Source organism: Patagioenas fasciata, chromosome 20 (assembly GCF_037038585.1).
Source record: "Patagioenas fasciata isolate bPatFas1 chromosome 20, bPatFas1.hap1, whole genome shotgun sequence".
NCBI lineage: Eukaryota > Metazoa > Chordata > Aves > Columbiformes > Columbidae > Patagioenas > Patagioenas fasciata.
The window spans coordinates 7,935,737-7,962,319 of NC_092539.1; the positions used below are offsets into that span (position 1 = coordinate 7,935,737).

The 26,583-nt window shown below is 43.1% G+C and overlaps 1 protein-coding gene across 4 annotated transcripts; it reads right to left on the reverse strand.

Annotated features, from left to right (window-relative positions):
• Window positions 1–25,869, reverse strand: SETX (senataxin). Of its 4 annotated transcripts, none has more exons than XM_065853797.2 (26): window positions 25,788–25,869; window positions 24,884–25,027; window positions 23,832–24,012; window positions 23,494–23,704; window positions 23,154–23,263; window positions 22,767–22,986; window positions 22,360–22,479; window positions 21,657–21,828; window positions 21,217–21,307; window positions 15,837–20,351; window positions 14,947–15,046; window positions 14,264–14,440; window positions 13,684–13,913; window positions 12,993–13,160; window positions 12,276–12,432; window positions 11,839–11,940; window positions 10,947–11,059; window positions 10,475–10,546; window positions 9,518–9,667; window positions 8,894–9,001; window positions 7,337–7,524; window positions 6,878–6,970; window positions 6,126–6,290; window positions 5,563–5,661; window positions 3,733–3,820; window positions 1–2,731 (listed from the first exon to the last, which is right to left on the reverse strand). In XM_065853797.2, exons 3-26 carry the CDS (start codon window positions 24,009–24,011, stop codon window positions 1,991–1,993), a joined length of 8,370 nt encoding a protein of 2,789 aa, XP_065709869.1. In that variant the 5' UTR covers window position 24,012; window positions 24,884–25,027; window positions 25,788–25,869; the 3' UTR covers window positions 1–1,990. The 4 variants fall into 4 exon arrangements, with proteins under 4 accessions (XP_065709869.1, XP_065709870.1, XP_065709871.1 ...); XM_065853798.2 differs by having other exon boundaries at window positions 25,306–25,865; XM_065853799.2 differs by having other exon boundaries at window positions 25,826–25,863.
• Between the last annotated feature and the right edge of the window lie 714 nt (window positions 25,870–26,583).

The following is a 26,583-nucleotide window of genomic DNA, read 5'->3' on the forward strand; positions in this document are numbered from 1 at the left end:
TTTCAGCAGAACGCTCTTTTAATGACCAGAAAAGCATTTCCTCATTGACACCGTTGCCAGCTTCATTTTATTGACATAAAGATGGTCTAAACGGCTTCTGCAGCCGCAGAATCCTACAACCGCTCACGCGAACAGCGGCCCTGTGAATGTGCTAAGCAGGAACAGCAGGCAGGTCAGCACAGCCCTGCCAAGAAGAACCCAGAGGTTTGAAAGATGACAGTGTTTTTAAATATTCCTATTAACATAAAGGGAGATAACACACAGGGCACGCATTCTGTGATATGCCAGTGACCGAGATGTCCAATTCATGACAGCCAGATTAATTCCAGCCGCCTTCCTCCTCACACAAGGGACATGACGTCAAGGAAGAGTCGCAGTGACTTGAGAAGCGCAGGTGCTGCTGACAGGGTCGGGGTTCACCGGAGCGATTAAGGAAAAACTAAAGCTAAACAACGCACGTATTCTGATGTCACTTCACGGGCACCTCAAAGATTGTCTCCTATTATCTTAAAATACTACACAGTGCAATGAGCTGGGCAGTCGGACAGCAAGGAAGAGTCTCCCAAACCTACAACGTAGCTGGTACCAGTAAAGCCTGTTTGTTCTGGGTTGGATGTGTTAGAGATGGAAGTTTCACCAGTTTACTGAGGTTTTGCACAGTAAGGCACCTGTATTTCACTAAAATACATAACCTCTTTGGCAGTGGGTTAAGAGGACAAAGCTGACAATAATAATTGCAATTAATGCATTGGGACACAGACATAACCAAAGATTATGGCTCAATTCTGGCCAGAGAGGCCTGGCAGATCATTTCTTTTGGGAAAGCTGCTGCCCTTAGACTGGTTAAGCACAAGTTATTTAGCAAGGGGCAGCAGGACACTCCCCCTTCACCACAGGTTGTATTCAACACAGACACGTGGAAATACCAACCTGTCCCACTCACAACACACCCAACTCCTCTTAACATCATAAGGTGTCGCAAAACTCTGTGCACACAAAACGTTGCTCTTCACCTCCTCGAGACAGACAGGTACTCCACAAAGTGACACTTCAGCGACCCAAAGGCAGAAACAATGCCAATTTTATTGCGAAATGTTATGATGAGATGAGGGCTTCCTTAAAAATAGCTCGCTTTTCCCCCCCCACCCCATTTTACTGGTTGTATATTCTTCATCAACACCCAGAATGAACTGCTTGCCCTTTTCATCTCTGTAGAGCTCTAAATGAAACTCAAGTGTCATTACCGGTAAGCGTTAACTAGATCTTTGACTAAGATTCCACATGGATTCGCTGGGACCAAACAGACCTCGTGGGCTTTGATCTGCAACACAAAAAGGATTCCAACGGATGAAGCAGCAGCAAGAGCAAAACTCAAGGCACATTTGTATAAATGAAAGCTCTTCCATTCCTATAAAAACAGGCAATAAAATATACAAAACAAGTAGAATTGCTCTGCTTCAGTATTTCCTGAGGCACTAGTGGAGCATGGGGAAGACTCACTGCTACCACATTTTCAACGTTCAGTCTTTGCTGTCAAATAAATTAGGGGAAGTCTGTCTGTTTTGTGGATTTGGGGTTGTTTGTTGTTTGGGTTTTTTTGCTTTGCTCTGGTTCTTCATAAAAAATTGCATCACTAAGAGATTAGCACTTGCACAAGAAAACAAGCAGCTATGTATTTGCCAAATTAAATCTTAAAATAATTTTGTATACTGTACAAATATACATCATCGAACATTTACAACCTTAACTTCCTAGGTGACAAAATTCACTGCTCTTCCAAGCAAAGCAGCTGCCCAACTTCTCTTTTCAAAGGCTCAAAGCTATCAGGTATAAAGTCCCCTTCACAATTAAGGACAAGATGGGAAAGAGATCTACTGATAGTAGAGGTATCAATACAAGGGAGGTTCCGGGTGTACTGAGTAATTTAAAATACAGTCCTTGCTAGCCAGAAATCCAGGAACAGATTTTCAGCAATGAGCCAACACTGAAGTTAGTGAATTGTCTTCCTTCGCTTCGCAGTGTTTGAATCCGCGTCCTCTGGCAACTCCTCTGACGTTCTCCTCGTTAAACTATGACAGTCTCTGTTCCACCTACCGCTGGTACTCTGACCCCCTTCACCGGGGGCTTTCAAGCTGCTTGTCGACGCAGCAGCTCTCCAGCCTCCCTCGTGCCGAGCGGCGTACGGTGCCGCGGAAGGCGCATCACACTGTCCCATCGTTTGCTGGGGCCTCTTAAAACTTTCTGTTCTGGAAATCTGATTCCTGGCAGCCGAGGACACACCGTGGCCTTGCTGCGACGTCGAGCCCGGGTTGCTCCGGGCTGAGCTCCTGTCTCCCAAGGCCGACTCCTTCCCTTTGCTTTCAGTTCTACTGGCCAGACTCGCCAGCCGCGGGTCGCGCGGTTTCTCGTGATCGGTTGAAACGGCCGCAGCCTCCATGGGCGCGGAGGTGCCGCCTCTCCTGGAGTCCGCAGCCTGAGCGCTCTGCGGCTGCTGGTGCGCTCGGCTGCCCTGGGTGCCGGTGAGGTCCCGTGGGTTGGGATGCTCGCCCCTCTTGCTGCTGGAAGAAGCAGCCGGCAGAGGTTTCCTCGTCACTGGTTCGGTCGGGGGCTGTATGGTTGGCTTGAGCTTCAAAATCTTAACAGCATCCTTCCTGTAGCTTATTTCTGATGTCTGAATAATGGCACCTCTTCTATGAGCATCCTGAATCAACTCGTTCCAGTCTTTATTTTCCTTTCAAAGAGAAATAAGACACCCGCCCAAATAAAAGTTATCACAGAGAGAAATCAACACAAACGGACAGAGGTGTCAGAGGAGGCACAACCCCTTTAATCAAGGTACCTGACACAACTGTCATGGAAACCACTGTTATGTTCCTTCTGGAATGGAAGAATCTTATGTTTCACTTGCAAAACAGCAGTTGGCACTCTGGCTGCTGCAACACAGGGAAGGTACTTTCAACCATCACTGAGCTACTACTTAAAACGACAGTTTCTGTATTTATGAAGGTCAGAAAAGTTCTCTTACACAGAGAGCAAAAGAGGAACACGGCTTTAATGCCCTCTAGCGGTGCAGCTACCAACCCCCTCAAAAAAAAGCATTAAAATCAAGTATTGGAAGACATTAAGTCTATTCAAGAACACTCCTTGTAATTTCAGTGGGTCTTTCTAGTCCCCCAAATATGTAGTTCTGTTTCAGAAACAGCTGCTTCAAAGAGTACAAGCAAAGAGTATCCTTAGAAACCACATGGCTATGCAATGTAGTGTCAAAAACAATATTCTGAAGATCAGGGGAATGTTTTGTGGTGGTTTGTTTGTCCGTTTTTAAATCATTTTCCTTGCTCAGGTAGCCAGTGACAACTGCAATAGCTGAAGGAACAGTAAGGATTGAGCAGAGAAGTATCTCTGCCATCACGCTATCTTAGCAATAGAGATTTCTCTTCACAACCCCCACACTTGAATTGTAAAGGACTGTGTTACAATTTAGTTACTAAAAATATTGTGAAAGTAATTTCTAACTTTCCTTCTTGGAAGCAAGGAAAAGAGATTTGAAAATATAAAGCAGCAGCATTTACAACCGATATAGTCAAAGCTTTCAATGAGAACCCTCAGAGGGCTGGACTGCACTAATTTAACACCCCAGAAAAGGGTCCCATTCAGACTGGAGCAGTCTGAGGATGGTTTTACCTCCCCAACCCTGAAGTGCCCTAAAAGGGTGATTAACACTGTACTTACCATGAGCGTTTTCAGTCTTCCAAGGATGAAGAGACTGTATCTGGCTCGGGTAATTGTAACATTCAGACGCTGAAGACTTGCCAGAAACCTGGGTGACGAGACAAAACCAAGCTCCTAAACTACTACTTCCATGAGGTTTAAGTGTTAGCACAAAGAGAGTGTTTCATTTCAGTGGAATGGAGCTAACAGAAGCAGTTAGAAAGAAGGTGACAGTTCATAACCCATTCAGCAGCCCTGCCTGACACAAAGGGCTTTGTACAAATTGTGTTTTCCTTCACCACCCCGATTCCTTGCAGGGAATTCCGTCTCTTTCCAGCTCCTGCCATTGATGTTTCATGTTTCCTTTCTTAGAGCAAATCCCCTCTTAATGCCAGCCGTTGCTTCCTTAAACGTTCCTCAAAGTGCAGAAGACGTCAACCTCACTTCACCTATCAAGACTTTAAGCTTCTTTTTGACTCGAACTGAAATAGATTAATAATATTTGACACGATTAATGGGAAAATTTTCTACTGAAATACCGAATGCTGGATAGGAATATTTTAAAGGTGACTTGCACTGTAAGCACATAAAGGGAGACTTTTGCTTTGTCATGCTTCGAGAGTGAAAAGTACATTCTCGCAGAAGAAAGTCTGTATTAGCACTATGAAAATTGCCTAGTCTGGTTTTGTGGGCTCACAAACCAAGGTACTGAAATCTAAACAAATGCTTTTAAACGTTGATTTCTGCTAAGATTTATTTACCAAAACGCCACAAAAGGTTTGCAAAAGTAAGATCAACTATTCTCTAGTGAAAAAGCTCCCAAAATGCACAGCTTATGCTATACCAAGGTCTGCAACACAAAGTTCTTGGACAACTTAGTTTGAGCAAACCCAACATCAGTGTCTGGTACTGTGGTCATGGCACTGAGACCTGCTCTTCAGTACATTCACAGCCCTGCAGTAAAACTGCCAAATCCCCAGAGAATTGGGCAGTGCAGGAAAAAAGAGAGAGAGGCAGGACGCTGAGTGCGGGAGTGGATCCAGCAGCACAAATATTACAGTTCTCCAAGCCTCAGGTGGGGAAAACAAACAAGGAAACCCCAATAACAAACCAACACTATCTTGAGAAACTACTAAATATTCCTAACAGCTTTGAAAACTGAAAGACAAGAAGACTATTTTCTCAGGAAAGAAAAAAAAACCCATTGTTATTTCTTGGAGTTTTCTCCTCCCTTTGCAAGCTATTTCCAGAGTAAATTTAATGCTGGACTAGCAACCTTGGAGACAAAAATACTTTGCTCAGCTACAAGATCACAGTAAGGGTGATGCAAACTTTGCCATCACACCTTGCCAACGACACCTGGCCCTGAAACAGAGATGTCCAAGTCATTAGCATGTGCAGCTTCTAAGGCTTTGCACTCCCGACTTGTACAGACAGAATGCTACATTAATAGGACCAGTAACAGTCACAGAAAATGGATTTCATTTTAAGAGAGCAACATTCAGAAAGTTACAATATATATCAAAAGCTACAAGAAAAATAACTGCTGCAGTACTAATGCCAAGAGCCAGGTTCCCAAGACCAATCCTGCCAAACCAAACCAGCAGCAGGCCGAGGCAGCCCTGCAAATTCATCAGCTGCAACGCAGAACAAAATATTTCTCATTTCCATGTCCTTTTTGTCCAGAGCTCTCAACCAGTAACATTAATTCACACATCAGAACACCCTTTAATTTGCTGGCTGTAGCGACTTGTTCTCTATAACTTTCATCCTTGTCATATTAAAAATATAATGACTGTATCTAAGGCGTTGTTGGAAATGGAACTTGCGCATCGCTGAAGAGAAACATACCCGATGGACCCTTTGGTGCTGTTTGCCCGGACACACGTCACTATGATACAGTCTTTCTCTCGTCCCTGGAACGCATCCACTGTGTCCACTTCTCCTGGGCTGTTGAAGAAAGAATTAGCAAGCCATAAAATTAGGAGAAGTTGAATTGTTAAGCAACACACTGACACAAATGGCCTAAACACCACCCTTAACGACCATCTGTCAAAACAAGTGAGGGTAAATTCATTTCAGCGTACAAGCCTAAAGCTATATTTCCTTTTCTGAGGCTAGCATCGTTACTGAAAAGCTGTTCAGGCCCATGTAGCTTGGACTTTTAGGTTTTCTTTTAAATCGGCTTTATTCAGAGCAGCAATATAATCAAAGCACGTATAAAAGTAAGAAATGGCACAGCGAGTCCATGTCTCCTTTAAGCAAAAGGCTTGCGTGTCCCCTTTAAATGACGAAGTACAGATTTTTACTAGTACAGAAACAAGTTTTAGAGATTTTGCCGTTATTTCAAGATGATAAATAAAAGACTAACGAGCGAGAGCCGAGTCCCATTTGAAAACTCATGTTTTCTTTACCTGTCATTCCTATACACTCTGTCCAGCTGTTCTTGAATTTTCTTTTTCTGTGCGCTGTAAGGCGTAATTATTCCAATGCGACGAAGACCCAGATCCTTTCTTTTTTCTTTAATTGTTCTAATTAATTCCATCACCAGCTTCACTTCCTGAGGATTACTAAAAGAGCTGAACAAGACGGAATGGAAACATTACAGAAATACATTTGGTGGCTCTTTCAAATTCAGCCCAATTTGTAGGGGGATTGAGGGTCCAAGCGCCTGTTGTGAACTTTCACAGCCTCCTTCGTATGGAGGCTCAAAGAACTTTGCAAACGGGCCTTGATAAGGGGCTCAGACATTCCCTTAGAACTGCACAGCTTTGCTTTCCTTACAGAACAGGCAAAGGGGAGGACGGAGCTGCCACCTTCTGGCATTGCCTCAGCACGCAGCTGCGAGAAGGAAGTCGCTGATAAAGAAAATATATTAAAAAATAAATCAGGAACTCCAAAACTGTTCCTAGAGTTAGCAGAGACTGTAGGCACTCACTGGCATCTAACAGACAATCAGACCAGGATTAAAATTGGTTTCAGATTAAAAAAAACCCACCCCATGAACAAAAGCAGTTAATGCTTACTTTTTTTGTAAAATTCAATCAAGTTGAAAACACAGTTCTGGTTACTTAGAGCATATTGGGAATAACGGTGAAGACAACATTCTGCAGGTCATTAATTTTCAGCAAATGTAAAGTTTGGCTGAGTAGAACGCAGGACTTACTCATTGTCTCGCTCCTCACGACCATCTCCTACATCAAAAATAAGGTAAGGCTGGAATGGCCACTCTGAAGAACATCTGTTCTCTTCTGTTGCTCTGTAAATAACATTTTTATCACTAGCTAATCATACAAGAATTCTACGAACTGGTACTTCATTTATTTACACCATGGTTATCAAATACAAGCAACTTTCAGCTTTTTTTCCAGAGCCCATAATTTTCACCACTACCTGCATATGCTGCGGCCTGAAAATGAACTCCAAGCAATAAATATGCTCAATTTAATTGATCTAGTTAACTCACAAATCACAACCAGCACCAACAAGAGATGGAATGCACAATTCCTCCCATTGTCTTCCCCCACACAACCTCAAGAACTTTTGGACTCAAAGGAAGATCCTGCTATGAAGAGTTTTCTTTGAAATAACCCCTGCTCAGAAAGAGGAGCAGGGAGCTACTCACTTGTCAGTCTTTAGAGTTCTGCCGTAAACGTAACTGGATGGGAAGAGGCAGATGTCGGGGTGCATCCTGTACTGCACAGTCAGCTGCACAACCGGGAGATTTCGTAAAATGTTGTTCTGCACTTGCTGCTCCAGGTGTTGGTGCAGACGAGCCATAAGTGACTGATCGTAGCCGTAATCCTGAGCTTTCTGCCAGAGGGCAAACATGGGACTGACTTAGGGGAATGAGATCCCAAATTAACAACAGGAATTTGCTGTTTGGACTTAAAACTATTTGGTATTTTCTTGTAAACTTCTAAATCGCTGACATAATGACAACTACCCGCACTTCATTTTTCTGTGTTAGCCTTATTACTTCAGTAAGGATCAGCCGCATAAATCTGATTTTTTTTGTCAGTGCAGTCTTCAGCGAGACAACTTCCTTTGTGAGTCGCAACATAGTAAAATTTTAAAAACATCAACAATAACGAAAGGAAGATCTTCCAGGTGGGATCTCGTTAAACAAGCACACAGCCTCCAGACAATTTACCCTGTAGAGAGTCACAGAATCCCAGAATGTCAGGGACTGGAAGGGACCTGGAAAGCTCATCCAGTGCAATCCCCCCATGGAGCAGGAACACCCAGCTGAGGTTCCACAGGAAGGTGTCCAGGCGGGTTTGAATGTCTGCAGAGAAGGAGACTCCACAGCCTCCCTGGGCAGCCTGGGCCAGGCTCTGACACCCTCACCGGGAAGAAGTTTCTTCTCAAATTTAAGTGGAACCTCCTGTGTTCCAGTTTGAACCCATTACCCCTTGTCCTATCATTGGTTGTCACCGAGAAGAGCCTGGCTCCATCCTCCTGACACTCACCCTTTATAAATCTATAAACATTAATGAGGTCACCCCTCAGTCTCCTCTTCTCCAGCTCCAGAGCCCCAGCTCCCTCAGCCTTTCCTCACACGGGAGATGCTCCACTCCCTTCAGCATCTTTCTTGCCCTGCGCTGGACTCTCTCCAGCAGTTCCCTGTCCTTCTGGAACTGAGGGGCCACAACTGGACACAATATTCCAGGTGTGGTCTCATCCCAGTCTATTTTCTCTCCTTTATCAGATGCTTAAAAGAGGCCTTACTGTTCAATACAAGTGCTCCTATATGTTCGCATCTGTAGGGTGAGGAAGACCCCACACAAACACATGGTCTTCATCATCCGCTCCTTAAGGAATGCGACACTGACTGAAGCTCACCTGATGAAACACTAGAGCCTGTTGCAACGCAACATCCACAAACCAAGCGCCAAGTTGCACTGCAGCTTGTGTTGCCACAGTTATTCTGAATGGTGCATGAAATCAGCTTCAGGTTGCGCCAGGAGAGTTTCTACAGGTTGTGTTCACACACCTGTATGAGCTTATTCACCCAGTAATGATGTGGTCTCCACATAACAGAGACTAAACTTGGCAGGGCAGAAATAATTATCTGATATACATCACGATCTCACATTGAAACATCTTTTTTCCTTTTATACATGTTTTCTATACTCTTCTTATGCTATACAGCATGAAAAAAATACAGTTGGGTACTTACTACTGATTTCACAGTAGGAGGGAGCTGTCTGGGATCTCCAACAAGGACGAGTTTATTACAGCGATGGATCAGTGGAATCAGTGTTTCAACCTCACAGGACTGCCCTGCCTTTGGGAAATGCAAATGGGACAAAAAGCAGAAGTTATAAACAAAAGAGTGGTGGGACGTAAATTTCCTGTAACAGAGCCAGAATAACTCAGAAATGCTTTTTGAGGCTTAAAAAAACCATAAAGTAGATATAAAGAATAATTTTTCCTAATTAAAAACCCCAAATGTATTTTTCTTTTATTATTAAATACACAAAGCTCTCTCCGAACAGATAGAAATATAATCCAACCATCTGGACACCTCTAAAGCAAGAACCACACCGCAGCCATGATTTTTAAGTAAAAGCTGCCTGCCATTAAAGCACCAAACAAGTCAGAAAAAAGAAGCAATTGGGTTATTCTTTCTTCTTATGGCTCTAAATGGCAGGACAGGCTTGTGTTCAGGTAAAAGGCGGGACAGGACAGTCAACCCACCATATGTTACACCAGCAGCCAAACAATCACAGGTAGCTTAAGCGGGGAACAAGGCAGAACGTGAACGGTGGAGCAGCCTGTAGTTCTAAACAGCTTTCCTGACCTCATCCACAATGACACAGCTGAAAGGATCAAGTCGCTGTCGTGCAAAAGTGGATTCCAGCAGCCCCCCTCCGCTGGTGCTCAGCGTGCAGCAGATTATGTCGGCCTCCAGGATGATGTCCGCCTGCACCTTCTGAGAGTGCCCCCGAACCTGCAAAGTACAACAGGACACCCTGACTCCTCTTCCGTTTTCTTGAACCACCTCAGAGCAGTTTCTAACTGCCTGGACAGTTCTAACAGCCAAACAAGTCGAGCGTAATGCAGCATCCCAATGAAACCATCTCCGTTATTACAAATGGAAGTCGCAACTTGGCTTAATTGAAGTGTTACTCTCGCTTTAAACGTTGAGGTGGCAAGCTGGAAAGAAGTATCACTCACAATCTAGACACATAACCGCCAGCAAAGTTTAGCCTGCCGTCAGGTTTGTGACTCCAAACCTCCGTGACCACTAAGTCTGCAAATATTTGTTGAAGTTGAACCTTGATCTCATGGTTCGTGCTACTCAGCCTTAATGACCAGTGTTGCTATCAGTGCCTATTTCCATTTTCAAACCTCTCTCTTCCTACACACACACAAATTCTTCCAGCTGATTTACTTAAAAACATTTTAAAGCATCTCAGTCCCAGCAGGACTGTAAGGGCCACAAAAGCGGTGATGAAGATACATCCTAGAACATGAGGACATGCACATTTCTTTTATCTTCTTTGCTAAATATACATTTCATTTAAAATTAACTATAAAAGTTAATGTTCCCAGTCTTTTCTTTTTTTGCAATATGCAGCCAGAGCACACCTGGATGTCACACCAGGCTGGCCATAACTGACTCAGTTTATGAGTTTTATCTGCTTAGCTACTATTGTATAAATACTCTCAGCCACATCAAAACCAAATCACCACAATTATAAGATATCAAGTATATAAATAGATTAGCCATGGCTTATTAAAGATAAATTCCTACCTCCTTTATTTGAGAAGCAAGTTGTTGTCTCTCCTTTGCAAGTCTGGAAATTTCATCAGCCAACATGTGACTCTATATTGAAGGGATGTAGAAACTACATAAATATCAGGAATAATTAACACGTATTCCCCACATACTCTTTTTCCTCTCATACTCTAATTCACTTCCTAAACATTTAAACATGTTCAGACCATCTCCTAATATGCAAGAAGCAGCACGACTGACCTGCTGAAAATACCAGTATAAATAGATAAAAAAATAATTCTGATATAAAGTTCCTCATTCCCTTTCATGGTGCTAACACTTCCATTAATTAAACAAGTAGGTGAATTAACAGTTATTGCTCTGAGATGGCATTAAAAAGTTCTTTACTCTTTGGATTCAGTTATGAAAACCAAAAAGAAAAAAAAAAACAACCAAATCACAACAAACCACCACACAAACAGGATTAAAAGTACTATTTTGTTCCTACCTCCCTTTTCTCGCATCTGTCCCTGGCGCGCTGACGAGACAACCGGTCCAGCTCTTGATCTAGAGCTGCTTTTCTCTTCTGAATATCCCAGTCACAGTCAGCTGGCCTTCGTTCTATAACAAAACAAAGGAAAAATCGAACAAGTATGTTACAATAACACTTGCTCTCAGTCGTGAACCTTCATTTATTAAGAACAAATGGACAAACTCATCTTTTGCTGCATTTTGCCTTTTTCTATTGAGGTCTTATCTTGTAAAATGAAGAAAATGAGACTTGGTTCCAGTTGCAGCTCTCAAGGGCTGCATAGCCACATTGCTTAAAAATGATGGCTTTAACCTGCATTTATTATAATTTCTTTTAAAACAAACAAACTAGAAATTATCTTGCTTGTTTCTTTGGTTTTGCTTAGATTTTAGGCCACATCCAAGCTGTGGTTAGGCCACATCCAAGTCGCGGTCAATGGGGCGGAGTCCAGTTGAGGCCTGGATCTAGTGCAGTGCCTCAGGGGTCAGTACTGGGCCTATATTATTCAATATATTCATCAATGATTTGGACAAGGGAACAGAGTGCACTATCAGCAAGTTTGCTGATGACACCAAGCTGGGAGGAGCGGCTGACACTGGAAGCTGTGCTGTCATCCAGAGACCTGGACAGGCTGGAGAGCTGGGCAGGGAATTGGACTGGATGAGCTTTCGAGATCCCTTCCGATCCCTGACATTCTGGGATTCTGTGACACTTCCCACTGCGACTGAGAACAACAATGCTTATGAAGCACAGTTGCAGAAAAGTCTTTACCAGATCTTCTCTCTTAAAGGACGCATAATGTGAAGCGTGAAACGTCACCGAGCTCCTAAAGAATACTGGAGAAAAGTCTGATTTGGATGTTACTTACTCATTCTGTGTTCAACTTGCTTATCCAGGCTGAATCTCCGCACTTCACTGTTGATCGCCTTTTCAGCACCAAGTCGCACTAATCTGATATCACCACAATTTCCTGTGTACAAAAACAGAGTCAAAATTCAGATTGCTCCAATCACCTCTGCACTTTGGTATGAGAGAAAGAAAACAGACATCATGGATATCAAGTAAGGTTTTTCCTTTTCTGTTTATGGGGTTTGCAAAGCTAAATTTATGTTTAAAAACCATAATACATCTTGTAGAAAAGCATATTAAAATTAATAACAGTATGAGAATGTACCAGTCACGTTCTGCAAGAGAAAAAATGCTACTTAGAGTAGCATACGAGTATTATATGTAATCAACTGTTCCAGTTTCTCCTTCAGGCTTTGTCTATTTAACACATAAACAGAACTTAAAAATAAACCATACCTAAAGGCTCCTGTTTGTTTTGGCATTTTTCCTTAAATGCAACAATGATCTTTTTCATGAGTTCATCAACGGCAGCATTTGATGGTGCACAAACTAGAAAACGGTTTGGCTTCATCTTGGAATTTGTTTTTTGAGTTGTTTTCTCATTCCTAGTGTTCTGTAGATTAATAAACAATAAACCAAAACAGGCTCTTTAAATTGTTTTCATCGGTGACTTAAAAACCAGACTGTACACCCATCTTAATCAACATGCAAAGTAAGGGGACTATTGCACTTGAATATCTCTCAAGGTGTGCCTTACATGAATAACAAGTTGTCAAATATATTAATACTATTTGCATAAATTTCCCTACTTGACGAATCTACTGGATACTAATATGAAAACCATTAAATGGGGCAGGCCAAATAACATTCTTTAGTATTTCAAAATATTAAGGACTTTTAATGTAACAACGTTACATTCAAACACATAGCAATGTGTTTTGATTGTGCACGTTTTAGTGATTTTACTTTTAAATTCTCTAAATAAGAGTTTGCCAAGATGCCCAAAAGGTATTATCTCCACCTTTACACCCTATGCAGTACAGGTTTAATTAAGCTTAACGAATTACACCCCCAGTTATTACCGATGCTACACTTCCATTTAGTTTAAGCTATCACTGACTTCCACTGGGACACCAAACACCAGCGCGTGACGATCACATCCTGTTCTCTTACTTCTTTCAGAACCCGAGACAGAAGCCCAACAATAGTTTTTGATTTCCCTGTTCCAGGTGGTCCGTGGATGAGGCAGATCTTGGGAAGCCCTGGATGCTGCTTTACCATGGCATAAGCTGTCTCAATGGCTCTCTTTTGATCTTCGTTGTATTCATTCATATCCAATGCCTGAAGGGACAGAAGAAAAAATAATTAATTACTGAATGCTGATCAAACATCCTATGTTCATTGTAGATACTTTCAGAACGTCCCCCACCCCTCCAGCTACAACGCAAAAACCTGAAGGGCACAGAAGCTTTTGATTCTAGGTTTGCTTTAGACGCACACCTGATCCTGACTTGAAAGCCGTAACAAAGGTTTGTTTACACACCTTTATGTTACATTGCATTTGTCATGCTATGTCTTATCTTTCCCGTGCACACACATTTCCAGCAAGAAAAAGAAACTGAAAGCTGCTTGAAGTGCATTATTAGGATCTGTATCACAGCAGAAACACCCAGGCAAACAAATACTCCTTTCTACCCACACAGTCATCCAACTCTGAAAAGCCCAGTGCCTCAGTGCTTTTGAAACTTCTCTCTTTGCACTTGATCATCTCAGAAAAACAATGCGCAAAACCAGTTTCATACAGCTCATGAGATCCAAATGCCCACTTCGTCATTCCTAACTCGCTTCTACCTGCAGGACTTACAGCATTTTCTGAAGCCACGAGCAGATCTCTGGGACAGAAGTCATTGTAACTTGGATTTATGATGGGTTTGGCCAGGGGACTCCTGTTCAGCAGCAGTAAACCTTTGAACATTCGGTGTGTGGTCACCAGGGAGCCAACCACCACGCACTTCACTTGCTGATTTAGGAAGGGTGACAAATTGCCTCGAGTTTGCACAGAAAGGTGACAGGCAGTATGGTGCTCCTGTTGTCCTATTAAAAGGGGGTCAGGAGAGAAGAAAAATGACAATTTGTTAATTCCAGGAATATCCAAATTGTTAACTGAAAGATATTCAAACAGATCACTCAAAGAATTCACCAGAACCAGGTGCTGCCTTTTATTAAGGAGCCAACAACTAATTCTTGCAAAAAACTCAACCTCCTTCCCATGTACCCTCCCTTCCCCAAAAAATACCCTCAGTGCTCTGCAAAACAACTCAGAGCACTGATTTAATCAGGCAACATTAATCTTGATACTTAATAATCCTGGTAATTCACAACTTCAAAGTAGCATTTATGGTACCAAGAAGAATCCCACTTCTGTTTCAACCCCATTTACTTACGAGATAAACAGCCAGATGCGCGAGAAAATCGCGTCACTAACCCCACGTGACTCATTATAAGGTTCTCCACCTCACTTTCTTCCCTAAAGGTGTCTTTTCTCTTTTGGACCACCAGAAAGATTAAGTCATCCTCCTTTGGATGCAGCTGCTTTGCCAAATCGCTTTCTTGAAAGTGAGCTACCCAAAATACATGTTACAATTAGAATATTAAAAGGAAAGCGGTTACAATTACTTTCTGACTACAGAAATACAATTAACATATTGCATATACATCAGTAATTCCCATCTATTTACTTCTAAAGCTACTAAAAGCTACAGCAAAGGACTAAGAAGAGTCCATCCTGCAGTCTTTACCCTGAACATAGCACTCTAAAAAAATAAACCAAGGAAGTAAAGGACTATTTTATTTACCCAAAAGAAGCTGACACAAAATCACAAATGAGTGAGATCGAAAATATTCCAACAGCAATCAAGTAACTTTTTGCACTGAACACTTAAGGCACAAATTCCCTGCAAAATACACGTTTCTGTTATGTGCATTCTGGAAAACAACAAATTCAAAACCCTTTCTGTATTTAAAAGGTAGAATTTTTTAAATTTACTTAAGTGTTAGCTCATTACAAGGCATTGTCTACTTGAAAATGAGAAGAGGACCTTCTTAAAAAGACCCCACAACCTCTTACCTGTAAAATCTGCTCTATTCAAGTCAGCACAGAAGTTCTGTAAGCAGAAGTAGTAACTCCTCTCTCTTACTCTCTGGTTTTCTATCCACTCTTGTGCCAGCTACATGTTGGAAAGTAAAAGCTAAATAAAAATACTTTGAACGGTTTAGCGCATCAAAGGAATAGCTTATCAAGACTCAAAGGAGCAGAAATAAAAGCTAACAGAACATCAAGTACAAGAAAACGACTCTGACCCATTTCTTCTTTTAACACACGCAGACATCATATAGAAACACACACACAGGGCAAACGAAAGTGCTGTTTCTGTTTCAAGCTTTATACACTTAAAGAAAGAGGAACCACCTCTTTTTCCCCTCCTATTGTGAATGGGCAGCCAAAAAAACCCAAAGCTTCCCTGAGATCACTTAGGGGCAGTCAACACAGCTTCACCAAGGGGAAGTCGTGCTTGACCAACCTCATTGACTTTTATGAGGACATAACAAGATGGATGGATGATGGCAGAGCGGTGGACGTGATCTACCTTGACTTGAGTAAGGCATTTGACACAGCCTCCCACAGCATCCTCGCAGCTGAACTGAAGGAGTGTGGTCTGGATGAGCGGGTAGTGACATGGACTGTAACCTCATCTGGGTGTTCCTCCTCCAGCGGAGGGATTGGACTGGATGAGCTTTTGAGGTCCCTTCCAAGCCCTAACATTCTGTGATTCTGTGAGATGAATAACACTGAGAGCCCTCAACCTTCAACATAAATGTCTAGATTCTTTCCCCCAAGTCAGATGTGTATCTGAATGTTTTTCAGAAGGTAAACAGAGGTCATAAAATAGTTTTTGATCTCTTGGTGGGGTTTACTAAACTTGATGAAAACAAACCAAGAAGCAGATAGCTACTCACCGTTTCAAAGGCATTTAGCATCATCAAGGGGAAAAATGTATTAAAATAGTCAGAGTATCCCTGAAACTGGACAGGAACAGGGGCCACTACAGACTGCAGGAGGTGACTTGGAGGTCCGAACTGGCTGCAGCTGGCAAACATGTCATAAGTCCACTGTAGCACTTGATTAACAAAAACACTGTGATCAAACTGCCGAGCAGCAGAATAGGAATAACACGCCTCTCGGACAGGCCTCCTGGAAACATTTGAAGCGTTGTCGTTCAGTCTGTTTTGTGGCTGGAGAACGTTATTACAAATACGGGGTTGAGGGACGTTACTGAAACTCGGAGTCGCGCAGGTTTGATTTCCTGTGGGCACAGCCCTCACATTTGGTGGCCTGACCACCGCTGCTTTCGCTGCGTTCACTTTGCTTTTTGAAGCTGGCGGCAGCTTTTGGACGTCTTCGAGATCCCTGCTGAAGGCTGCGTTCCGCGAAGAACTCGCCGAGCTGAAAATTTTGGTAGTGGATGGCTTTCTTGTTTTAGAAGGTGGCGGGATAGAAGGTTTGGCAAACAAGTGATCTGCACCCAAGCTGGTGGTTGAATGCTTGCTGCAGTGCTCTCCTGGTTTTTCCACTTTTTCCATACAGTCTTCGTACTTACATTTCACAGTAGCTGAGGATTCATTCTGCCGAGGGCTTTCAGCAGTATCCATTTCCTCTGGGTTTTTACCATCTACAGTAGTATCTTTAACACTTTCCTCCTCGGAGCATAATTCCATATCCACAGGATCTAACTGAGTTAAAAACAGATCACCGTCATCATCATCTTCGCTGCTTTCATTTGGTTTACCTCCATTTTCTTTTGAAATTGTCTTCTCACACTCAGGCTGGACAATGGAACCTCTTCCTGAAGGTTCCTCTTTGGCTGCACTTGTTGAGGATGGTAAAGAGAGACCTGAATCCATCAGTACCGGAGGAACCATCGTACTGTCACCCTCTGACTTTCTGTTTGAGTCCAAAGAACCGGGCAGTTCAGAGACACTCGTCTGCTCCTGCACAGCGAGCCTTTCCAATTTTCTCTCACTGGCAGAGGGACAAACAATCTCCTCATTTCTTTTCCCTCTTTGGTTTTCAACATATCGCCATTCAAAACTTTGAGGCTTTTGTTTCACAGACTCTGCATTCCCTTTGCCAACTTTTTTGTTCCTGCTTTCAGAACTTCCTGCGTGATTTTTCACTCTGGCACTATTCTGGGGCCTTGTCTGCCTTAAAAACTGAACCTCCCGGGAGGCTAACATGTTTTTATTATGTTTCGCAGACGATTTCTGTTTCTGTGCACCTCCGACTCTCCCCGCAGCTTTACCATGGCTGCGCAGCTTGGCTATGCGGTCTAAAGAGCCCTGGGATAATTCAATCGCTTTGCGAGGCCCCTTCTTCAGACAACAGCTTTCTGCAGTTGACTCTGGTGCAGGACACGGCCGAACTTTCTTGGGAGGAACCACAGCAGGCATCGACCTGCCAGGCTGAGAATTTTTGGACGTACTTTGTAGTTTTTTACTTTGAGCTGCTTTAGGAACAAAAGGTTTTTTAGGACTTCTCTGAATATTTCTTGCTACCTTAGATTTTCTTATATTCTGCTGTGGGCTTGTGCTATTTTTCTTATAGGCCAGCTTTGAAGCTAATGTCATCTTTGATGTAGATGGTCCGGGTTCAGGCAATTTTGAGCCCTGGGTGAAGTCTTTAGCAACAGCACCTTTGTCTGCAAAATTCTCCAGTTGATCTTTCGCACTTTCCTTACTAACAGATTCTTGCCCTGTGGAATCAGTGGCTCTTTTTGTATTACCAGCTTCCTTCTGATGAGAAGTATTTTCTATCTGCTTTTCTATCAAGTTTGCTTCTTCTTCCATGGTATCATCACTTATGTAATCCATATCGTAACCCCATTCATTTGTGTGATCATTCAGTAAGTCACCTGAATTACTATCAGCCGATGCTGATTCACTATCTGGTTTATACTCTCGAGTTGTTTCCGTACTATAGTCTTGAGTTGCTTCCATTGCTTGAGTATCTTCCCAAACCGAAAAGACATCATCTTCTGTTTCAAATTCAAAGTACTGAGACTCACAGTCTTCCAGTGACAAGGGAGAGCTTGGTGCCTTGGGTTCTGTTTTGATACCACTATCAGAAACACAGCTGGAAGCTGAAGGCTGCTTTTCAGGACACACATTTGCATTCATTTTTCTTGTTTCCTCCTTATCAGTCACACTTTTTTCTTCGTCAGAAGAGTCTGAAATTGTAATGATTTGATCATCAAGGCGATCTGGATCACAGGGAGACTTGGTACGCTGGCCACTGGAAGACCTTACAGCACCTTTCACCTTCCTTTTAATATCACATACATTATGATGTACTGAGCTTTCTTGGCTTGAATCAAAAGAAAAATTGACACTTTTGGCATACGCAGCTAAAGATAGTTTACTGAGATCTCTGTCAATCTGGGAATCTGTCAGAGTATTATCTTCAGAAACCACCTTCACAAAATCCTCCTCTTTCTTCACCACTGAATTGCTTCCTCTCTTGAAATATTCTGAAAATTTGAGCAATGTGTCACTGGACTCACACTTCAGCGTGAGTGGTCTGGTCTGAGAGGCAAGGCTGGGTACATCCTGCTTGTTTTCAGAAGTAGATGGAACACAATTATTTGCCCAATTTTTATCCATACAGAGTGTTTTTGAAATTTGACCTTTGCAGTCAGGTTTAACTAAGTCATTTAAATTAGGTTGTTCCTGGTCTGAAGTTACTATGTTGGAGTCTTGCTTAAACACAGACTTCAACAATGAACTTGATTTTTCTTCAGTGGACACTTTTTTCTGTAAGGTGTCGCTAATCCCTGAATGCAAATTCCTGTTATCTTCATTTGCCCACATACCAGGTTCACTTTTAGAGGAGCCAGGGCACTCTAGTGGTGTTTCTTTAGTGGGGACCGGTCTGGATTGAAAAGCACCATTGACACTTTTCTCCTGTGTACTTTCACAACTCCGTGAAGAGGGAGTATCAACAGGGATTGCATTTTTACCCGCAGTATTCACTCCCTGGTGTTTCTGACACTCTTTGCTTGTACACAGATAGTCAGTGCAAAACTTCGGTTGTTCTACCTCTGCTTTTGTTGCTGAAGCGCAGTTTTGCAAGTCATGCGGCTTTGCTAGCAACAGTAACTTTGAGGACCATACAGTTTTCTGTAATTTGTTTTTCAAATTTGTGAGCCTATGTGCATCTACTTTAAACTTTGAGGAGGAACTGGGGGACATGTTGCTTTCCTTTACATCTGAGCTGTACACGTGTTCTGAAAAACCAAGACGAGTTGGAGTAGCCAGAGGCATTGGTGTTATGGATCCTGCTTCACATTTGTCTTCCAGCTCCCCGCCTGTTCTGAAATCTGAAGGCTGGGCATTTGGATTGAAGCACTGATTGTCCGTATCGCATTTCCCTGCCACAAGATCGTTGTTCCTATTTTCCTGAACTCCCCCACGTACTTTTGTTGCCAAAGAGTTCTGTGGGAAGAGATACTCCTGATCTGTTGAGTCACCAGGTTCCTTTTTAATATTCACCCAGAGGTCTCCTATGGATGTCTGAGTTGTTGAACTTTTGGATGCATCTCTACATTCCTCTTCCCAGGTGCTCTGCCTTCTAGTGAAAGGGTTCTCTTGACAACCTTCATCTCCACCTTCCTTCGATACATCCGCAAACGGTGACCCAGGCTCACCCCTGCCATGCACACCCTTCTCTTGCTTTATAGAAACAGCAGGCGGAGTTGTAGAGTTTGCATTGTTTCCTGTAGGCAAAGGGGAATTCAAAGGTCTGTCCTTCAGATTTCTTATAACTTGCTTTAAACACATATGTAACTCCTGGGTTTCCTGGATGTTCAGCTGCCAACCTAAAGAGAGATTTCCTCGCAGAAAAAGATTGAGTTTGTCTAGGTAATGCTTGCAAAGGGAATTCTGCCCAATTTGGTAGCCTTGTCTGAGAAGGCTGCGTATCAGCTGCACGCAGGCGTGCTGCACGGAGTTGGAAGCTTGTGAAGATACTGCTGAACTCCTCACGCAGGGTCCAGACGCCTTCTCAGCGCACCGTGTAAATGCAATAGCTGGGAGCTTCGCACAACTCACCACTGCTTCCACCCATTTCCGGGAGCTAATCCATAGCAAATGCAGACACCTCTTATTGCGATGCAGCTCAATAATCGACACCAAGATGAGCAGAAAAAATTCAGAGACTTTGTCGCACTGCTGGATTCTTTCATTGAGAATACCCGTGATTTCTGAGCAGAGGTAGTGAATGACCTCTCCTATATATGCTATGCCCAAGTCCTTGAGATCCATAAGCGACTGAACAAAAGGGATGAACCACAGAAACGTGCTGTCGTGGACACGCATGTCTCTGCCGATATCAGACTGAAGCACGTTAGCCAGCGTTTGCATTTCTTCATACATGTTGGGGCAGTAGTCTGGACAAATGGCCGCCCTCCACCCAGCATCCTGAAAAACAAATTCACCACGCGTCACCCTCATTGTGCACATCTGTACAGTTCAGTCTGCCTGTATTTTTTTTTCCCCAGCCATAAAGGTTACTTTCTTTCAAATATATGTTGATTAATTTATAGCATCTCTTAGATATACTAAGTCAAAATCTAAATTTAAAAAAATGCAAAAAATAAAGATCAAACTAACACACACAAGGAACTTGTTTCCTAAAATATGAAATAAGCGCAAAGTAATACTTCCTTTAAACTCATTGTGAAACCCTCTAAAGATCTTGTTATGCTGACACAATTGAACCTCAGATAATCAAATACACATTTAAAGCCTTTAAAAAACATTCCATAAATACAAGGCACCAACATCAAGAGAACACCCTCATAAACGTTTCCTCTGCTTTATAACAAGAAAAAAAAATGGTGCCATTTTGGAGCACGGTCTAACAAGTACATCAATGTAAGTCTCATTAATCCATAGTGAATATATTAGTTTAGAATACTGAGGAACAAAAAGTAAAATACAATAACTCAATAAGCAACTGCTCTCTTAAATTGATTTCACAGTTTTCGTTGAGGTACCAATGTTTGTTTCAAACTTGGTACGAATTCTTAGGCTTTAATACCATCTCTGCCTAATTCACAAACACAATCTTCTTTCCTCTACAGCCTGAAAGTACCAGGTAAACAACAAGTGACCGGACTGGCTGCTATTTCAGGCACACACCAGTGACATAAGTTTTTTCTTTATAACAGTACTAGTAGAAACAAAAGATCTTCCCCTCTGTACTTTATAGATGGTTTAAAATGACAGTGTCGTGCAGTCATCAGACTACAAAGAACAGTGATATAAAATATTTTTTAAATACCTTTTGAGGCCTTTCTGTGTTATAATTATACACAATCTGACTGCAGGTCTCCATGCCATCATTGTAGTCTGACTCCGGTTCAGATTTTGTCCTAAAAAGAAAATACAAGTCAATATAAAATCCACGCAGATACCTGAAACTATAAGAAAGCCAACTGGCCAAGACACAGATTTCACTTTCAGGCCCTAACCATGTGACTATTAGAACTTCTTAGTGGTAAAACATCCCTATGAAAAGATTCTGTATTTAAAATCGTAAAGCTTGTCCTATCCTACTCCTAAGAGGAGGGGAGGAAAGCGACTGCCTCTGGAAAAAGAGCTTTCTACTAAGTCATGGATTTGACCACCTAAGACAAACACCCAGAAAAATTCCATTTGCTTTGAATTTTCCTACCTGGTATTAAAATCATAAAACCGTTCCAGTCTCTTAATAAAACTGACCTCTTAAAGCTACTGCGTATATTGTTTATTTCATTGTTGTAGCTCAAACTGTTGATAATGGTTTGAAAGGCCTGGACAGGATCAATAAGCTGGCCCCACACTTTAGATCCAAGCTGATCCAAAATAACCATGAAACAATGGAGCGCTGGCCAGAAGGGGTCAGTGGAATCATCTGCAACACAACAGCAATATTGGGGAGAGGTGAAATGCAAGAGTCCCGCGCATTCTTAGACTAAGCTGAAATTGAAAGTAACTGGTTTTCATTGTCTTTTCTTAAATACTGATAGGAAAACATGTATTCTAGTAAGTTGCGACTATACTTATTAACACAGAAAAAGGATGAGAAAAGTCATCCTCACTTAACAGTACAGTGATATGCACATTCCCATACAGCCTATACATTAAATGAAAACACTATGGTAGAAATTATAGATTTATCCTCTCAAAACTTCTATAAGTCAGGCTTATGCAAAGCACCACCATCCCTTCTCCAATGAAGAGTTTATTTCTGTCCTTTTTCAGTATCTGTCAGTATCGCCCAAATATTGTGCAATACTGGCCCATCTTCCAGAAGATAAATAAGCCCCAGTTCAAATCAACTCAGCATTACACTACTAAGAACATACTCAATTAAACAATGAAGCGCAATAAAGATTAAAAATAGCCCATGAACTGTCTTAATCTCAGTATTAAAATTAGTTACCAGCTGTCTCTTTCTCCATGGTGTGAAGTATAGTCTGCATGAAATCATTTTGTTTGTCTGGGCCCAGTAACAAGGAGTCCATAGCTTGTTCTTCCAGCACTGTTAGCAACATGCAAATCCCTATAAAATATAATAAAGAAGCAACCTGTCCATACATCTGTAAAATTTGTCCTACTTTTGACCAAATCAAGGACCATTTTCCAAATGCTATTACCAGCATAACACTTGACCAAAGAGATGGGTAGCAAGTTGAAGCTAACTAAATGCTGTTATGCAATGTTCAGTTTTCCCGCCTGACATACCCCAAAATAAACAGCACCCATGAAATAGCAGAGCTCTGACCTGAAAGAAATTCTTACAAGGAGGAGACTACATGTACAGATTCATTTCTGACTATAAATACTCACCTAGCCAATAGTTCTTGTAGTTCGCAGTATCATACAAATGGGACGGCAGAAGGATAAGTTTCCCCTTTTCAACCATTGAAGAGCTGTAAATATCTGGACTCTCAAAAAGCCCAAGCTCAATAACTTTGAACAGGCATGTCAGTACTTCCTGCAAGTCATAGTAATCATCCCTGTCAACCTTCCCTAAATTCCTTGCTGTTAGGATGGCCCATCGACGAATCTAAGGACAGAAACAAACAAAAAAATAATACATTAAGAAAAGAACAAATAAAGTCACAATGCTGTAAGATTAGGAATCATCGCTGCTACAAACGGGACAGTAATGTATACAAATAAAACTCCTTAAAATTAAAAATCTGTTTTAGTGGAACAGAAAAAGTAACTCACCACTTCATTGGGGTGTACCAAAAACAGATAAATTCCTGGATATTTCTCAAAGACCTGAAAGGAGCTGTGACTCTGTTCCATTCTACAGAGCACTTCCACACACAGCTCACCTACAAGGACAAACACACTTAGAGTAAAGACTAATTTATATGCTCACAAGACAAAAAGCATCAAGATAAATATATTTATTAGCACATGTTTATATATATTTGCATCAAAATAAATATTTTACATATATACACACACACTGATACTTCAGTTTAACTACTATTTGTTATTTTCACCTCCTTCAGTAGAAACAACACTGCGCCCTTCCAAGTGTAGACGATAGGATACGTACTGACTTTCTCATGCAGCAGCAGATACGGATATTTCAGTATTTCTAGAAGGGGCACTCGCAGGTTATTCTCAAAATCCGGGCCCAAATAACCAGACAGCTGTGTTTCTCCGTTCTCATCCACTATAAACAACTCATCATCTTCCGCAGCTTCTTCTTGCATGGATTTCTCCATGTGGGCCACAAGACGGGAGGTTTCCAAGTCCCACAAGACCTATTCAGTGGGGAAAAACAACTGATCAGAATGTATTTGTGAAGGAGTGATTAAGGACATTTTTTAATGTCCTTCAGTTCCCAGTCTTCTCACTCAGTAACAGGCAGGAGCCAAATCTCTTAATTACCTCATGCAAATTCGGCAATTTTTCCCTTGCTTTGTGGTACTCGACCACACAGTCCAGGCAGTAGCAGAGATCATCGTTGGATCCTTCAAAATCTTCCGGGGACAGCTGTTGAGAAGCATAGCTCTTGAGGAACTCGGTGGCGTCAGGACCACTCGGCGTACACCATTGGCATGTGCTCATTCTGCAGATAGAAAGGAGGAGGAATTAACAGAAGCCTCAAAACTGAAAGTGGCAAAATATCTCCTTTCAGCCACAACAGCACCTAGCGTTGAAGTGTGATGAATTTCAGGATTTAGGTAACTCAGCAGCATACACGCATATGCTCTTAAATATTCTTATATCATATAAGCACATGCAATTAATCAAGTAGAGATTACGGCATTAAATGAACATTACAGGAAAATGTCCACTGAATTGCAAACATTAGAAGTAAAGCACTGGAAAGAAGTTAAATTACATAACATGCAAACCAGAAAACAACACATGAAAATTCACTTCACATACAAAAAAACTCCTCATCCACACTTAACGCACCCTTTCCAGAGCTACAATGCTAAAGTCCATCATATTGTTTTACTGGTATCCCTGCAATCTAGGTCTAAGGAGTACAAAATCTAATTAGCTTTGTTTCTTCATCTCCTGCTAAAATTTATAGGTCAACAAATCCCTGTTGCCAAAAGCAAAGGACTTTTAAGCAGAACTTTTCTGCCTTCCATTATTATTGTTGTTAGAAACCATCACAAAAATTCCCACCACAGATTGTTTCCTCTAAAACCACAAGCTCTCTACTAAGCAGCAACACAGTAATCTCAGACCCTGCTGGTGTGAAAAACAGAACACTGGAAAAGCATGAACGCTTGATGTTAGTGAAGTTCTATTCCCTAATGCTTGAACTAATTATATAAAATTAAAAGAAGGCAGTTGCTTGTTATTTAGCATAACGAGGAATACAAAAGAGAATTCTAGATAAAGCAAAACCATACATTTCCTCATACTTATATAACAGAGAGAAAAATCAACCACACACAACAACCCCAAATCGTGGCATTTACCTTTGGCAAAGGCAGCTCTTTGCTGTGCAGGTGTGTCGGGTCACATTGTGAAAGGAAAACTGGGGCTGGCACCCTCAGCCACACCTGCCCCCCAGCACCGTCAACAACACATCCCTGGGGACCGGCTCTTGGTTTTTCAGAGATCTGGAGCAAAATAGTAGTTACCAGATTTGGTTCAGTTCACCACATTCTAGACTAAGAATTGCTTTGGTAATTTAATTAACAGACTTTATACTAAACGCACGTTTACTGAAGCGATAAGTGTGATTTGCAACTGAATCCCTTCTATCACTCAAACACAAGCAACACAATACCTACCGCACCGCTTTATAAATAAGGTGTAAAACTTTCTCCGCGTTCACTCATCAAGGAAATCCGCTCAAAGTACACACTGAGCCATAAACCTCAGCTGCAAAACGAACCTCGCACTCGCGTCGCTCCACGGTGGCTCCGCTCCACCGGCTGCTCGCTCATGGGCATCAGCACCCGGCACCGAAAGCGAAAGCAGCCAGGATTCGGTTTCGCGGTTTCAGCCGCCCCAGCTCCGGCTGCCCGCTCCCGGGGCCGCCCGGGCACTCGCCAACAGCTGCTCCGCGAGAGCCCCGGCCGGGCCCCGCGCAGCTGCTGCAAACGCCGCCTCCCCAGCAGCGCTGCCCGTTCCCAGCGGGGCCGCCCGAGCCGGGGAACGCGCCGCTCGCTTCCCGCCAAGCGGGCCCAGAGGGCAGCGCCTCCCCTCAGGCAGCCTGAAGGAAGAGGGACCGAGACAAAGGCGAACCCGAGACGGATGCAGCCTCCCCCGCGGAAGGAGCTGGAAGCGCCAGCGGGGTCACGGGCGGGGGTCACGGGCGGGAGCCCCGTCCGGCCGCTCTCACATCCGGCCGCTCTCACGTCCGGCCGCTCTCACCTCAGGCCGCCATGGGCCGCCCGTCCCGCCGGACGCACCTGAGGCGGCGGCAGCACCACCCGCGGTTCCGGCCCCGCCAGCGGAAGTGAGCGCCGGACCACGCCCTAAAGGCGGGGCCGCCCGCCGCGTGCCCGCTAAGCCACGCCCCTTCGCGGGGAGAGCGGCGCGGCCTTAAAGGGCCACTAGCGAGGAGAGAGGAGAGGCGAGTGCGGGCGGGAAACTGAGGCACGCAGGGATGGGAGGGGAAAGGGAGTCGCACAGTAGCATAAAGCGAAGTGGTGTCAGTGCTCCAAGGAGCACAGCCTCAAGGACGCAATTACTTAAGCGTTAAAATAACAAAATCCCACCCCAAATGCACAGTCAAGCCCAAGGGAGGGAATTGCCCATCACCCTGAAGCAATAACGCCTGGAGGGAAGATTCCTCACAGCCGCAGTGCAAGGGAAACCGCTTCCATGCACAGCTCAGCTGCTCCTACACATCCTGAACCAGAAGGTTTTGTCACCACTCAGGCCTGGCCCTTGTCCCCAGAGCCACTTCACTCGAGGCTTCTGTCCCAACCCATGATCTGCTGACCCTCCAGCTCACAGGGATGATGCTGCCCCGCGGGCTGGGGGCTCACAGGAGCCAAACGGGGTCAGTTCGCCTTTCTTCAGTGCTCCCATGGCACTTGCTCAGGACTTTTGATCTTCAGCTGTTGCCACTGTAACACTCCTGGATGCTTCTCAGCTGCAAACCCAGCCCTGATGACCCAGCATTGATAATGACACACAGCTGAGGACTTTTTTTCTAGAACAC

What these genes read in the sequence shown, in the direction of transcription:
- SETX (XM_065853797.2), bottom strand. Translation starts at nt 24,011, where the DNA reads ATGAGCACATGCCAATGGTGTACGCCGAGTGGTCCTGACGCCACCGAG. An exon ending in TGGTACACCCCAATGAAGTG is followed by an intron (nt 22,987 to 23,153) that starts GTGAGTTACTTT and finishes TTCTGTCCTTAG; the next exon opens with ATTCGTCGATGGGCCATCCT. An exon ending in CGTGAGGAGCGAGACAATGA is followed by an intron (nt 6,291 to 6,877) that starts GTAAGTCCTGCG and finishes CGTCTTGTTCAG; the next exon opens with CTCTTTTAGTAATCCTCAGG.